We start from the raw sequence: 16,587 nt of genomic DNA, 5'->3' as shown, positions 1-16,587 counted from the left end.
GAATTTGTTTGGCTTCTAGTTCTGCCCCATGTTAACGTTTAGAATCAAAAACCCAGATGGTAACCGCACTGACAAGACACTATCAACTCAAGTGATATAGATATACCTATGTATGTACTGAATACAAAGTTCGTGCGTGTGCAAGTCCTTTTCAGTTTTCAAAAGACAAAGATACTTAGATAGTTTGCTACGCAACGAAACATACACCCTCTGCAGCTAAATCGTCCGGGCAGTCGATGAACAAGGGCTGTCACATATTTATTCTTTTGTAGGTAATGGGAGAATTTAAAAGATACTGATATTAATTTCCTACACAGATCAAACGAAAATCTCTGTCGTTAGAGCGTTCACAAGGTTCAACAAAGTGAAAGGGCCAGAACTTTTGAAATTCAATAGGATTCTTCGTTTTACTAATTTAAAAAATATTAATATAAATTTAATACAGATCGGATGATAACTTTAATCTTTATTCCTTCACGAAGTTCAACAAAGTGAAACACGGACCATAAATAACTGTAGAGTAGACGTAAATAAATACTAGGCTTCTTCGTCCCGTTAATGTAAACAAGATTAATATAAATTCAAACTGATCAGACAATAAATGGTGTTCACAAGAAATTGTGGACGACGGACAGCAATACATTACCGTGTGGACGTTTATAAAATCATATAAAATGCAACTGAAAGACGACTTGTCTTGACCACATGCTTCTGCTAAATGACGTCTCTTGTTGGCTGTCGTCTGCTGAATTAAGTCACCTGACGACGGTCGTCTGCTAAATGACGTCATTTAATTAGAGCGTTAAAAACAATGACGTCATGTGCTATTTTTTGTTGTACGAAATGTTACTGCTGAACAGTCAGCCATTTCTTAAAATGTAGCCCACTTCCAATCTAGAAAATCACTGATTTTTTTATTTGTTATCATGTTGGTGTTATTCTCGAATTGTGCTAAAATAAAGTAGAGTCACGGTGTTAGTGGGTGGGGGGGGGGGGTAGGCCTACTGACGGATTCCTTCGAAAATAAACTAAAATCTCTACTGCACAGCACATAATTTCTTTACGGCTATGTTTAAATATAGACCTATACCCAACATATATTAAAATAGTAATTATTTTATACATATACACACCATACATAGGCCTATGTTTGTTAAGACTATTTAAAGGCAAGGGACCGGTTAACTCTCCGTTAGATTTCTGTTGCTGAAATGTCAATTTCATTAGGCTATCCGTTAGCTACAGATTAAAGTTAATTCAAGAGAAGACTGTCTGATCACTGGCTGAATATTAGGCCTAAATTTTTAAATTCAATGTAGCCTATTATTAATATCATTGCTCAACTTTCACATAATAATGTATCCAGGTTATCTAAACGAAAATATACTACCACAAAATATTACAAATTACATAACATATATTACCTTGAATCAGGATAATATAGGGGCCTATACATGTAAAATAGTGGGGAGCGGGCACGTTCCCAATTCATTACAACAGAAATTAAATAAAATAAACTTTAACGTCCTACTGTCGTGTTCCGGCTCATGAAGAAGGGCGTACGCCATACAGTGTAGGCCTACTAAGAGGGAGATTTTTCCCGGACAGTGGCACTACTGTCTACTCTTATAACGGATTCCAACTGCCAAGGGATATTTTACAGGCACGCCAATGTATACACGGGACCTCGGTTTTTCGTCCCATCAGGATGACTATATGCTGTCCCGTCAGTCGCTCTGTCCGGCACCACTGAGAAGGGGGGGAAACCACATCAGAAATCCTGATGAACTTCTCGGCCAACACCGGGATAAAATAAGGGTTAGCGAGCCAATGCGTCTTTCTCAATGAGCCACAGCGACTCACTGTAAAAAATATCCATTGTTTATGTGGTCGAATTCCGCAGTTTAACACTTTTTTTCTGTTAATCGATGGCTTTTTTGGGTGAAATTGTGTTAAAAGTGTAAACTATTTCTTCAAATTACGTGTTTTATGTATTTCTATGGAATATTCAGTATTTAACAGGAATTTTCGGTGAAATTAGGGATAAAATATTTTATTCCCGTCTATTATGGACTAATTCTGTTATTTTACGGAATAAACAGTGGATTGACCATGAATTTCCGTGAAAATTAGGGATAAAATGTTTTATTCTATTCTATAATGGACTTAATTCTGTTTTACGGGATAAACGGTGGATTGACCATGAATTACGGATCATTTCTGTTTGCAAATGCAACGATAAGTAATCGTATACATATATAATTATTCCTAATAATTATCATGTTATAGTATTCATTTCAATTTATTAACCATAATATGAGGAATTATATTTTGTAAACTTTGGTATATTACATGTCATGTATAACCAATTTCCATAATTATAAAATCTATAAAGTGTATTGTTATTCATCAGATTGTAAGTATTTTCATAAATGTATAAAAATATGTTTTAACGCTCCGTATGTATAGGTTGTATTATCTGGTGATCAAGCACGCTTAAATCCAGGTAGTATAACCGATTGGTTAGTGTAAGCCGGTTTGTCTCTATATGGCAGAGTTTACATATATACCTGAAAGCCTTACTGACGAACAGCGGTTTGTGATACCTTGCTCTCGAATAAGATATTCAGTATTCTTCTAATAACGGAAAAAGGTTGCGAATAAAGATTGTCTGCGATATTACTTCGGCGGAAGCGGACGTTAAATAAAGCTATTTCACACACGCGTATAAAGTCATTGGTTAATTCAATTTCATGCTCGGGAAACAAAAATTACCAGGATTTTTATTTCCGTGTTTGAAAATAGAATTTATGTTAATTGAAGGAGTTTCTGTAAATCAAAGGAAACATAAATACGGATAAAATGTTCCTGGTAATTTTTGTTTCCGGAGTTTTTACGTTTTTTCACGGTTTTTTTTTTTGTTACAGTGCAGGAAACAAAAATTATCAGGATTTTGGTTTTTCTGTATTTGAAAATAGAATTTATGTTAATTGAAGGAATTTCTGTAAATTACAGAAAAAACATATACGCATAAAATTTTCCTGGTAATTTTTGTTTCCGGATTTTTTTATGTTTTTTTCACGGATTTGTTTTGTTACAGTGTAGTAACCGAACAGGCTTAGTTGTACATTAAGGCAGGGGCCAATATAGAATTTATCCAAGATCGTATAAACTATCATAGGCCTACATATTAAGAATAGAAATTGGACAATAATTGTGGCCTCTTGTGGGTCAACATATGGTCCGCGGTATCATCCATAGGCGTGAAGCTCAAACTAATTCAGGGGGGCATAAGAGAAAATTTCCCGAAATCAATACCGTTTTTTCGGGCATACCTATCATAAGAGAGCTTCGGGCATATTTTCGGGCATGCAGTGGACAAGAAAAAGACGAGAAAATACTTTTCGGGCAGTGTGGATCTCATAGAAATAAGTTAGTTATATTTTTTCTCGAAACGTTAATAGAAAAAAAAGGTCGTCGAATTTTTCATTGCCCGAAAATAAATTTTTTTGGGGGGCGGGGGGGCAAATGCCCCCCCCCCCCTGTCCCCCCCCCCCGGCTCCTACGCCTATGGTATCATCCAAGCTTCAAGGATCAAACCAACTATTATTTGCGTAAAGGGGAAGGCCCATTTAACAAAAAATGCAGTCCAATTTACCAATTTACCAAACTCATCTGCGATTGTTGAGTAATGAAAGCTAATCGAAATCGAATAAAAATTATGAACTCTAACGTTAAACTATAATCCAGAGAGAGAAGAGAGAGAGAGAGAGAAGAGAGAGAGAGAGAGAGAGAGAGAGAGATGGGGTTTAACGTCCACTCGACAGACGACCATACTCTTTGTCACGTACAACCGGGGATTCGAAACCACGCCAGTCGACTCAATGACAGACTTTATGATACAGCGCGCGCACGCTAACCATTCAGCCATCCAAACCCCTATAATCACGAACTGCCCGTGCAAAAATTGACCCCAATCGACAAATTTGGGATATCAACATTTATATTTCAAATTTCATAAAAAATATAAAAAAATTTTAATGGGAGCTCTGAAGATTCGACTAGCTAAAAGTACTATTAACAGGAGCTATGGCATAAAATTACTGTTTAATATTACACTTATGCCAATATTTATTGCGAGAAAGATTGTAAATGTGTTTTTGTTGTGTGTGTAATATTTATATAATTTAATCATTATCTTTTATCTATGTCCTGAACTGAGAAGACGATGTTGTTTTATTATATATCGGTAGTGTTAAACCACCTCTGATGAACAGTGTGGTTTTATTAGATACTAGCAGGATACCCGGCTTCTCTCGGGGGTCTAACTCCGAAACCGGAAGTGGTAGACTAACGCCACCTGGTCCGAGCTACCCCTATACCCCAAATTTCAGACTCGGGGCAGACCTAGTGTAGCCGCCAACCCCGTACAGACAGACAAACAGACAGACAAACGACAGTCACAAATATTACTATAGATTGGTAGTTTAGAATCACCTCTGATGAACATTTACCCATACTTTCTTCGATTTCTTTCGTCCGAGTAAATTTCCTACAAAGTCTAACATATGTTGCTCCTGACAAGTTCGAACTATACTACAACTAATTTAGTCAATATATTTTCCCCACCATACCCCTCGCTTGATCAGAAGGGACATTGATGATCCTAAACCAAGAAATCATTCATCTGCCCTCAGCCTTTTGATTTTTTAAAACAATATTTTATTCAACATATCTGAATGGATCTTTGTAACACCTCTGTCCATCAACATTTTGATGATGGGTATCTAATCTGTGTTGAACAGATGGTGATAGACAGTTTTTTACTAGTCCATACATTAGCTACCTTATTTATAATCAGTGTAAACTATACCTGGTCTTGTATTGGATGACATAATAGTTGGTTGCGTTACCCCATAAGTCCCATCCATTTCGAGTGGTTCTTGTTTAATCGCTAGGCCTACTGGGTCACTCGTTCTAGCTGTCATATCTACTGCTATATCAGTTGTTTTAACATGATCTTCTAAAATATAATATATAAACATGGTATTAGGATATAAGGCTGTGATTCCACTAGTTATAGTATGTAGAATATAAACAGGTTAATATATAAACATGGTATTAGGATATAAGGCCGTGTTTCCACTAGTTATAGGATATAGAATATAAACAGGGTAATATATAAACATGGTATTAGGATATAAGGGCGTGATACCACTAGTTATAGGATGTAGAATATAAACAGGTTAATATATAAACATGGTATTAGGATATAAGGGCGTGATACCACTAGTTATAGGATGTAGAATATAAACAGGGTAATATATAAACATGGTATTAGGATATAAGGCCGTGATACCACTAGTTATAGGATATAGAATATAAACAGGGTAATATATAAACATGGTATTAGGATATAAGGCCGTGATACCACTAGTTATAGGATGTAGAATATAAACAGGGTAATATATAAACATGGTATTAGGATATAAGGCCGTGATACCACTAGTTATAGGATATAGAATATAAACAGGGTAATATATAAACATGGTATTAGGATATAAGGCCGTGATACCACTAGTTATAGGATGTAGAATATAAACAGGTTAATATCGTAAATCATCTTATGACCCTAAACACTGGATAAATGTAAAGTCAATTGATTATTAACTGTAGCGTCTAGATCATCGAGAAGGAATATACCTTTCAATAAAACATTTAAAACACATCAACAATGATATAAATAAATATTTTACCTTGCTCATCTTCTAATACATCGTTAAACATGGAGTCTTGGTTCTCATACAAAACACAGTTGGCGATATTTTTAACATTACGTCGACATGTTGATATTATCTCCTGCTTTACGTTGATCTTTTGATGGTCAGACTTCACCTTCGATAAAATAACAGTGTTGTTGGCCTTCTTGACCACAACTTTCACAACATCAACCTCGCCATGGTCCTTGTGTATCTCTGATCTGTTCCCGACTTCTGAATATGATACATCATAGTGTTCATCGATTCCACCAAGCATTAACTGGTTTCTATCACCCAATCCTCTTATCATTTCTTCATGGCTCTCATCTCTACCTGAATTTAAAGATATTGTAAAATAGCATTACCTTTTCTTACCTTTTCCTGGAGAGAGAGAGAGAGAGAGAGAGAGAGAGTATAACGAATTTGTGATAAAATTTAATCAGTTAAACTTACTTGATTCTAATTGTTCAACTATTGTCGTGTAACCTTCTTCCTTTAAACTATCAATGAAACTTTGGTAGGAATTTGGTCCGCCATTAAGTAATGTATTAACTAGTTCACGGGTCATAGCCCTTTTTCCTTTTACGTCTTTTATTTTTTCCATATCGTCCGTATCAAAAACTGATTTTCCAAACAGACGATCCGATAAACGTTCCGGATCAGTTATATTATCCAGTAGAAACGCATAATTATCTTTAATGTTTTTTTCATCCTCTTGAAACATCTTTCCTCTCTCTCTACGACTTGGTTCATATTTGCGTTTCTTAGCACGAGATATATTGAGTGTATTAAGGCTGCTGCCATGATGAAATGTTGAAGTACTGGCTAGTTCAGTGTATGATTGTCTGCTAGTTGAACTTAACCACTGTGTTGATTGTCTTTCCCTTTCTAGCAGTTGAATTTCCATTTCTCTTTTGTCCAAATCGATTTCCTTTTTTCTTGTATCTTCAATCAATTTAGCACGTTCTTCAGTCCATTGTTTCAGGAGTTGCTCCTTCTCTTCCTGCCAAATCTGTTCTTGGCGATTCTGTTTCTCGCATTGTTTCATGAGTTGTCCCCTCTCTTTCTGCCAAATCTGTTCTTGGCGATTCTGTTTCTCGCATTGTTTCGTGAGTTGCTCCTTCTCTTTCTGCCAAATCTGTTCTTGGCGAATTTGTTCTTTCTTAAGTTCGTCTCTTTCAGCTAAAGCTTTTTGTTTGCCATCTTCTTCGTCGCATATTCTTGCCTCAAATAATTTCTTCGCCTCTTCGTACATTTCGTTTTCATAAAAGTCTCCACCATTATTCTGTATAGTTGTCTGAAGTAATTGTAAGATTCTGTTCACATCCTTCATCTTGCCTTCTGTTTCATCTATGTTATTGATCGTTGCGTATCGGCGGTGTTTAAAAACATCACTAAATGTTGATAACTGAGTATGAAGTTCATGCATAGCCTCTTCTTCACTTCTGTTTCTCAGATGATCTTTCCCAGTAAATACCACAACGGCAAATTTATCAATTAATTCACCGAAAGTATTTTTAAAATATTCAAGAACTTTTATGTCCTCTTGTGAGAGTCTTAAGTCGATTCGAAAGACAAAGATAAATAAATGTGGCCCTGGTGATAAAATATTAATACATTTAACGATTTCCTTAGCTATTGTTTTGTTACTGTTACCCGTGTCAAACAAACCTGGTGTATCCACAACTTTTAGTAAGGAATCCACACCATTTAATTGAAGATGTCGTTGTCCTAAACCACATTCTGATGTTACAGAGGTGGGCTGTTGTTGTGATTTAAAAGTATCTTGTTGTAACAGCGCATTTCCTAATGCGCTCTTACCAACTCCTGTCTTTCCTATAATAGATACCCGGATTTCTGAAGAATAATAAAAACACCATTAGACTACTGAAGTGATCAAAGATTTATAAATATTATAAAAGTACACTAGCACACAAGTTCAGATTGAGAACAATTATTGACATTTAAATGGTATTTGGTGTTCAATGGTCAAGTGTGTGAGATGAATTAAGCAGGGTTTATCGCCCTACTTTTCTTGAACCAACTGGGTTGAAGTAAAGCCTACCCCACCCCACCACTAGAAGTTAAATAATGTGAGCAGTGATCAAAGGTCGTCTATATTTGAATAATGATTTTAGTAATAGACTAAATTTTATAATGGCGCTGTTCAATAGGTCCTTATAACTGGCCAATAGAGTTTATAACTGGTCAATAGAGTTCATATTTTAATGTTTATGTTTAAAATATATTTACCTGTACTAGTATTGCCATGTGAAACTAAAGCTGATACTGTATCTGTACTACTACTGGTACTAGCTGATGGCTGTGTTTCTATTTGGGGGATTGTATTCTTCTTAGTGGAATGTCTTGCTGAAGATTTCCCTTTACCATTATTTATCTTGCCTGACATGATGCCTTGAATAGATCGTCCTGCCAATAAAGTTAATAAGGATTGTAATAAATGAACTCGACCACAGCAGAGAGATGAAAAGAGAGAGAGAGAGAGAGAGAGAGAGAGAGAGAGAGAGAGAGAGGTCGAAATATTTATGAATGATTGATATATATAGACAGCCAGTAACATAAACTGTGAAGTCCCTATAACTCTTGACAAAAGTGTTTAGTATGATAGAGTACAGATGTGAAACCTTTGCTAAAATTTGACTGAATCACCGCTGCCAGGACAAAATGACCCCTCCGTTTATTGCATAGCGATTATCAATACATGTACCAGTGCTATTGGCGCAGTGAGCATTACACAGAAAGTCATAGGTTCCATTCTAGAGTTGGCCGAGAAAATCAGTGGTGTAGAACAGAGGTCCTAGCAAGGTGTCTAGTTTTTCGGACGTCCAGCATTGTACTTGCACATATGAAATAACTATAATAGCTCGCAGCACGCTGCATGATGCATGCCCATTTTCATTTACCCATTGGTGCAGAAATGTAAGATGTTTAATTGACCCAAATTTGGGAATCAATAGGATTCGTCCTCTGGCTAAAACAAACAATAGAGTACAGACTGTCACAGTCACGTGGTTTTCAGAAAAGATGGGAAGTCTCGCTTTAGTTAAATTCTTAAAATAAGCCATCGTTAAGAACCACGTTCAGAAATTATGACTGATACGAAATCTTAATGAAGACTTGGGATTTATAAGAACTTGTTAAACTGAAGCAAATGTTTGACTATAAACATACTGAGTTAAGTTCAACAAGACGAAACACGTTTGGTAATACAATAGACACAGCGATTCAAGCTTCTCTAGTATAGATAATACGCCACTAAAATTGTTAAAGATAGGTTGCCAGGCAACGAAACATACGCCCACAGCAGCTAAATCGTCCGGGCAGTCAACAAGAGTTGTCGCATATTTTTAATTTTCTGTAATGAAACATTTATAATACACTAAAATCTGATTACAGATTTAAAGTCAATCGGATATTAACTTTGGCGTCCACAAGATTTTTTGTAGTGATTAAGGGCCATAACTCTGACAGTAATTATCGGAAATCTCTGAAAACAAATAGGCTTCTTTGTCTCATGACCTTAAACACTGTGTATAAATTTAAAGTCAATCGGATATTAACATTTGCCTCTAGAGCGTCCACAAGATTTTTCAAAGTGATCAAAAGCCATAACTCTGGCAGTAATTATTGTAAATTGCTAAAAATCAATAGGCTTCTTCGTCGCATGACCTTAGACACTGTGTATGAATTTAAATTCAATCGGATATTCACTTTGGCCTCTAGAGCGTCCACAAGATTTTTTGAAGTGATCAAGGGCCATAACTCTGGTAGTAATTATCGGAAATCGCTGAAATCAATAGGCGTCTTCGTCTCATGACCTTAAACACTGTGTATGAATTTAAATTCAATCGGATATTCACTTTGGCCTCTAGAGCGTCCACAAGATTTTTTGAAGTGATCAAGGGCCATAACTCTGGTAGTAATTATCGGAAATCGCTGAAATCAATAGGCGTCTTCGTCTCATGACCTTAAACAATGTGTATAAATTTAAGATCAATCGGATATTAACTTTGGCCTCTAGAGCGTCCACAAGATTTTTTGAAGTGATCAAGGGCCATAACTCTGGCAGTAATAATCGGAAATTGCTGAAAATCAATAGGCTTCTTCGTCTAAAGACCTTAAACACTTTGTGTATAAAATTAAAGTCAAACAGATATTAACTTTAGCCTCTAGAGCGCCCACAAGCAATTGTGGACGACGGACCGACGGGTGGACGGACGGGGGCGACGACAATATACGACCACATTTAAATATGGGCGTATAAAAATGGATGATTTATCAGAAAATAAAGAAGACAACGGTCAGACAGATAAAACTGTAATGGGTGTAGAACATTTACAAGTTAGGGTGGCAGTGGAGGCTACAACGATACAATTCGAAAAGGACATGATACAACAAATTTAAATCTTTTGACAACCCAATAGCTCAGTTTGACAATAATTCATGTAATAGTGTGAATATATAGAGTCGTGTCTACTTGACTGTATATACATGTGTGTTTTATAATACAAGTATCGTATGATACAAGACAGAGATGATGTCATCACGCCTGGTTGATTACGATTCAGTTAAAGAGACATATCATGGACAAATAATCAAAAAATGACAGAAGTTCAGTTTAACCAAGAATTTACAAATAATATACAAATTATAATTACCCCTGGATTTATTTATTTGATTTCATATATTCTATATTAAAGAGTCACCCAGCGGTTCATTCCCATATCGCCGACTCGCCGAGTTTTAGGGTAAAAATTTTAGTCGGTGTTAAGGGGTTGAGTGGCCAAGAACAATAGACCCAAGCTGAAGGATAAAACTAATTAACCAGATAATTTTGGGAGCATTTTTTTTTTTAAATGCATAACTTTTAACACATAGTCCAAACATTCTAACAAATTCACCCTTCCTTGTTCTTATCTATGTTTCGAAAATTCCTGTTGATATCGGTGTATTAAAGTGGTTGTCGCTGGTCACTTGAATACTGCAATAACCGAACTGCAATCGTCTTTTGCTCTTCTTGCAAAATACCATTATTAGAAGCTAAAGAGTTGTTGGTTATTCGCGTGGTTTGGTTGTGGTTCCATTGTATCTGTGTAAATTGGACGTCTAACCATTGCGTAACCGTATAGTCGGCCAACTGTCTATATTTCTCATTAATTTGGGAAATTTCTTATTACTGACTCTATAAACAGTATTCTTCTTGGAGTAAAAGGTTGACATGATGGCGATGGTGGCTATACATCCCTTGCTATAGCCACCCAGCTATAGCCTATATGGTATATCAGAATTAAAACGTATCAAATAAGATAATAATACAATATGCCTTTCTAATCAATGGATATATCGTCAACTACTTTAATATTTCAATAAATAAAAATAGATGATATAATTACTGTATTCAACAATATTTGGCTGGGTGATTCTTTTTTTCTTTTAAAATATAAAACATGTTATCGCCTACTCCACTCAGATTATGTTTTGTTTCTATTATTTTGTCTCCTACATCAGATATTTTGACGTTTCGAAAGGAAAATTACAGATGTCCCAGATATGGCTATGTTATTATCCAAGTTGTTAGTTGTTAGATATACCCTTGTAATAATGGTATATTCACACATCGATGACGTGAAGTATGTTTTATTAGAAGTCAATATATATCATATCTATATTACAACTTTTACAAAACTAACATAGGTCTACTCGATTGAACGTTCCAGAATTGAATTCTGGCAATCCCCAAAATTAGTGACACACGAGTGAAAAGGGGTATTTCGGGTTATAACACATGCGTCAACTGAATAAGAAAATATCTCAACCAACCATGCAGGCCAAACATATTTGTTGTGTTTAAACACGTCACTATTCTATTCACATCACCTCCGTGGTCAGGACTGACTGATCTGTGACAGGACCATGGGCGTCACCTGTACATATCCCAATATGTTGGTGTGATGTTTTAGTTTAACCCCGTAAAATATGCCAAAACAGTGTTTACAGAAGACTGAAACTTTAATATTTTTTTATGAGGGTGACCCTCCCACATCTCCCTATCGCACTACATCGTGCCCCCGGCGTCACAGATTGTCAACATTTTATATAATTTCATTTGCGGACCCCCCCCCCCAATATATATTTCACGGCTACGCCTCTGGACAGGACTGAATTCCGCGTTAATCGATAGCAATTCTGTCCGTTCTGGACTGCGAATCGAGCACCCCCTAGTAGCCTACAAGGTAGTACATTACTAATACATATATTATAGTAACATAGACTAGATTATATTAGACATTGTTGATACAACATTATTTAACAAATCATAGAGATGAATACAATACATGTACGTTAAGGTATATCTTTAAAAACTAAACAAGGTTAAGCATATACATACCAACTTTGTTTGATTCTAATATATTATATACAATGTTATAAAACCCCAGTTATTACCTTGTCTTGATCTGTTAAACAATTGTTCAGCTATTCCTCGTTCTACTAACCCTGTCCATCCCCTTAACAAACAACACGTCAGGTCTATTTTTAACTGGAAAATCCAGGCTTATATATATAGACACGTGCCGGCAAACCCGATTTCTATATTTAAAGATGCATTATGTTGGAGTTAAATCTGTTTATTACAGGTCTTTATATTAGCTTCAAAAGTTATAAAAATTATTATTTAGACATGTATTCACATGGCAAGCCTGTGATCAACCCATTCTCTAGAACATCGGATGGCGGAGATTTAAACGGATTGAAACTCGATCTCCATTTTATTCTGTCTTTGTATCATTAAATAATAAATATTAATGGGAGAAATTGGTCAGGAACACAAGATTTCTTCGAATTCCTAGTGCCGAGGAATATACAAAGATTTATATATGGCCTCAAATATTGAACAAGAATGATTTAGTCTGTCCAGTTTAAATGTTGTACACATAAATCAAATGACAACAATTGGTGCCAACGTCAAACTCACCCATAACCAAACTGCTCCCTCACCCACCCCAATTACAAAACAACGAAAAGAAAATCAAAAACAAAAATACTCTGATAATTCGCCCCACACCGTTTTACAAAAGCTTATAACAATAAAAGTGCTTACTAATCGTGGGACAATATCAACATAAAATATATGTTTATTTCATAAAATTAATTGAAAGAAGATAATATTTATTGATATGTTATGATAATAAAAGCTCCAATTGTACAACCATATTAATACAATAATATTATTTTAGAGGTATTAAGTAACTGGATAGAGCAATCAAATATAACACATACTTATTGAAAAACAGCTACTACTATATTTAGTAACTGAATACAGCAATATAACACTCATACCCTACTGTTCTGCCCCGACTGAGCTAATGAACATGGCATACGCCAAACAGTAGGCTATGAGGTAAATTTTGCCGTATAGCGGCACTATGGTCTACTCTTATACCGAATTCCAACTGCCAAGGGATCTTTTACGTGCATGCCAATGTATACAAGGGACCTCGGGTTTTCGTCCCATCCGAACGACTAGACAGCTCTCCTTGTCAGGCTCCCCGTTCTGTACCACTGACAAGGGGAAACCACGTCGGAAAACATACTTATGGAAAAACAGCTACTAATTTATTTGGTTGAAGCTGGGATACTGTCACATCACCATATTGATAACGATAATAATCTTTAATGCTTCTTATATTAATTACTAGCTGTTGTTCCATACAGGATGTGTAATAGTTTAATATAATACATATATTAAACTAGATTTAAAGAAGATTTCTTTATTCCTATCGTGTTTAAATAATAATGACATCATTACCTGGAATAACTGTACTTTGAATTACTTGTATCGGCGTCTACAGATGATATTTTACATCAGAGGATGAACGAATTAATATTTATACTGTCAGGTTTTAGACGGTGGGTGGAGATATAGTAGTCTGCATTCTACAAGACTCGATTACATAGTCTCTAAGCGCGCAATGCCTAAATCCATGAATGAATATGCAAATAAATTACTTGATAACAAGAGCTATTAAACTGGTTTTCCCCTTACGATAAATAGATATTGAGTCACATGTCACGTGTCTAAGTGATTTAAATGTAACCAGGTGTAAAATTTACCTGTTTATTTTAATAAATAGACTATATATATATATATTCAATTAACTAGTTTAATACCGAGTCTAATGACAGGAACTCATCTTTTTATTTAAACCCACCGTGTTATTAAGCTAGAGGTTTAGTTTCTTTAAATGACAAGACATATTGGTACAGAAGTAAAACTACTCAACATAAAACAGTTTATCAAACTGATGGAAATATTCTCACGTTTCTCTGTCGAAATTTACCAAAACTTCTATTTGAAGTCAACACCTAATTTTAAAGGGCTGCCATTATTACAAAGTTATATGTGTGTGTGTTTTATTTATTTCTTCTTTACAGACAAATACTGAAACACATAATTATGATATACTAGATTAAACAGAATCCTCAGTGACCGATGATCGACAATACTATAACTAATACCATTACTAGAACATAAATATCTTCCACGATACCAAATAAAACATCTAACTACCATGAAACTATAGACAGAATTTAAATCTGTTTTAAAACCTCATCTATTTAATAAGGTGTGATCATTGATATACTCTAGATATACTTTACCCATAATATACAATGTGACTGAACAGTGATTAGAAATAACCATTGAACATAATGTAGCGCTATATAAGACAATTATTATTATTAATTATTATAATTACATTAATATACTTGTCCAATATAAACCAAACAATCTGATAATAAAAGGACATTTCAACCTTCAATTAGAAAAAAAAACCAGTCCATAATATTTCTAAAAATTACTCAATAATCTTAAATGTGAAATCTGAAAATGCGCAGTAACTCGGCCAGATACATGTCGTACACCGTTTGATATAATGTTACAATCTGCCTACAAACAATACCACAGTACAGAAACTGCTTTACTCAAAATCACCAGCGATATCTACCGAGCTATAGATCAACAGAAATTGATCAAACGCTAGTTAATTTTGATAAAGAAATAATTTCAGGAACCCATAAAGCTCTAAATATTGGTGCTATATTAGACTCGAACCTATCGTTTAAAGATCATATACAAAGTATTTGTTCCACTGCTTTCTATCATATACATCGAATTGAGAAGATCCAACGCTATCTCAATTATGAAAAGAAAGAAAAACCCATCTACGCATTCATCTCAACTAAACTAGATTACCATAATGGCTTACTATACGGCTTACCAGACTATCGGATTAACAAACTACAACATGTTCAAAATTCAGCAGCTCGACTCCTCGCTAAACCAGAAAACATCAACACATCTCCCCTGTATTGCAATCTTTACATTGGCTTCCAATTCAGCAAAGAATTAAGTTCAAGTTACTCCCCTTTCGTTTTCAAAGCGTTAAATGACCAAGCTCCATCTTATATAAAAAGTTTTGTAGAACCCTACACTACCAGCAGAATTCTCCGTTCTCAGAAAAAAACATCTTCTAAAATCTCCAGCCATTAACTTACAACTTGGAAAACGTTCCTTTTCTTGTGCTGGTCCTTTTCTATGGAATAGACTACCACAAGTCCCCAATGGACTCGTTACTTTGGCGTTCACAAGGGGTATTCGTTGAGGTTCGCAAATCCGTTCGTTTGACATTTTGTTCTCTAGTCGGATAAACTAGTGATCAGGCGACGGACGGTATCTGGTCAGATCTATTTATCTCGACGATCGGTGCCTGGGAATACTGTAAGACAGCATTTCCGGCAGTCTATTTTTCAAAATTTTCTGGGGGAGGACTCCCTACTTTGACGCTCGTGAGTGGGCTTCGTCGTGATTCGCAAGTCCGTTCGTTTGACACTTTACCTCATCGATCAGTGCCTGAAATACTGCCAGGTTGCATTTCCGGCAACTTGTTTTTTAAAATTATCTGGGGGAGGCCCCCTACCCCTAGTCGAAGCTCGTGCCTTTGCCCCCTTAACCTTGCCCCAGCTTTGCCCCTCCAATCACCGACAGCTGGCGCCGCCACTGTGAGTATATAAACAAACAGAGCCTTAAAAACTGTTTTCTTCTTCAGTATTAACGCGCTTTATAAATGACGATATTATTATTATTATTATTATTATTATTACCTTAACTTGATCTGTCAAACAATATTGTTCGTCGTTCGACTCACTGTACAATATGTCCACCCCCTTCACAAACCACACGTCAGGCCTATTTTTACCTGGAAAATCCAGGCTAATATATATATATATAGACAGGTACGGGCAAACCCGATTTCTTATGCAATAGTGGACATTTATTTAAGTTACTATAAATAACTCTGAATTTCAAGTGCTGACAAAGTTAAAACCTTATTTACCACACCATCTTAGAATTTTATTTTTCAACTTCAAAAACGTGCGGCTAGGAGCATTTTGGATGAAAAACCTGATTCACATTCGTCACCTTTGTTTGAGTCTCTAAATTGGCTTACAATCCACCAACGCATTCAATACAACCAAGGAATGCTCACCTTCAAAATTCTAAGAGACAAATTACCATCATATTTATATAACACATTTTATGAAAATTCTAAATTGACCGAAACTACCATGACATTGAGATCGGAAAGTCACTTAGTCAACTTAAATTAACAATTCCAAAAAGTAAGAAAATAGACAATGACATGTCTGTGAAACATGCGTCTTCAAGTTTTATCTTCAAAAAGGAGTTAGTAAAACATGTTACATCTTTGAACCCTTGTTTTATATATATATAATTACTTTTTTTTCT

At 35.5% G+C, this 16,587-nt stretch overlaps 1 protein-coding gene and 2 long non-coding RNA genes across 10 annotated transcripts in view; 1 reads left to right on the top strand and 2 right to left on the bottom strand.

The window, feature by feature from the left end:
* LOC130010864 (uncharacterized) overlaps window positions 1–12,829 on the bottom strand; it is a 65,981-nt gene extending 53,152 nt beyond the window's left edge. Inside the window, exon 1 of the long non-coding RNA XR_008786163.1 lies at window positions 12,225–12,829. This is a non-coding gene — a long non-coding RNA (uncharacterized LOC130010864). The remainder of the gene's footprint in view (window positions 1–12,224) is intronic.
* The window catches only part of LOC126811613 (protein Daple), a 238,481-nt gene that overhangs the window by 4,543 nt on the left and 217,351 nt on the right, over window positions 1–16,587 (bottom strand). For all 5 annotated transcript variants that reach the window (XM_056099008.1, XM_056099007.1, XM_056099004.1 and 2 more), the window contains exons 2-5: window positions 8,013–8,189; window positions 6,213–7,616; window positions 5,757–6,092; window positions 4,874–5,023 (exon numbers count right to left, since the gene is read on the bottom strand). In XM_056099008.1, coding sequence (XP_055954983.1) covers window positions 4,874–5,023; window positions 5,757–6,092; window positions 6,213–7,616; window positions 8,013–8,169 — 2,047 coding nt within the window. In that variant the 5' untranslated portion in view covers window positions 8,170–8,189. The remainder of the gene's footprint in view (window positions 1–4,873; window positions 5,024–5,756; window positions 6,093–6,212; window positions 7,617–8,012; window positions 8,190–16,587) is intronic.
* Window positions 1–16,587, top strand: part of LOC130010859 (uncharacterized) — a 162,650-nt gene that overhangs the window by 42,483 nt on the left and 103,580 nt on the right. The gene's annotated exons all lie outside the window — the stretch shown is intronic.

This window comes from Patella vulgata, chromosome 2 (assembly GCF_932274485.2).
Source record: "Patella vulgata chromosome 2, xgPatVulg1.2, whole genome shotgun sequence".
Classification (NCBI taxonomy): Eukaryota; Metazoa; Mollusca; class Gastropoda; family Patellidae; genus Patella; species Patella vulgata.
Note: the sequence above shows the minus strand (reverse complement) of the source record. Positions and strands in the feature narration are given on the sequence as shown.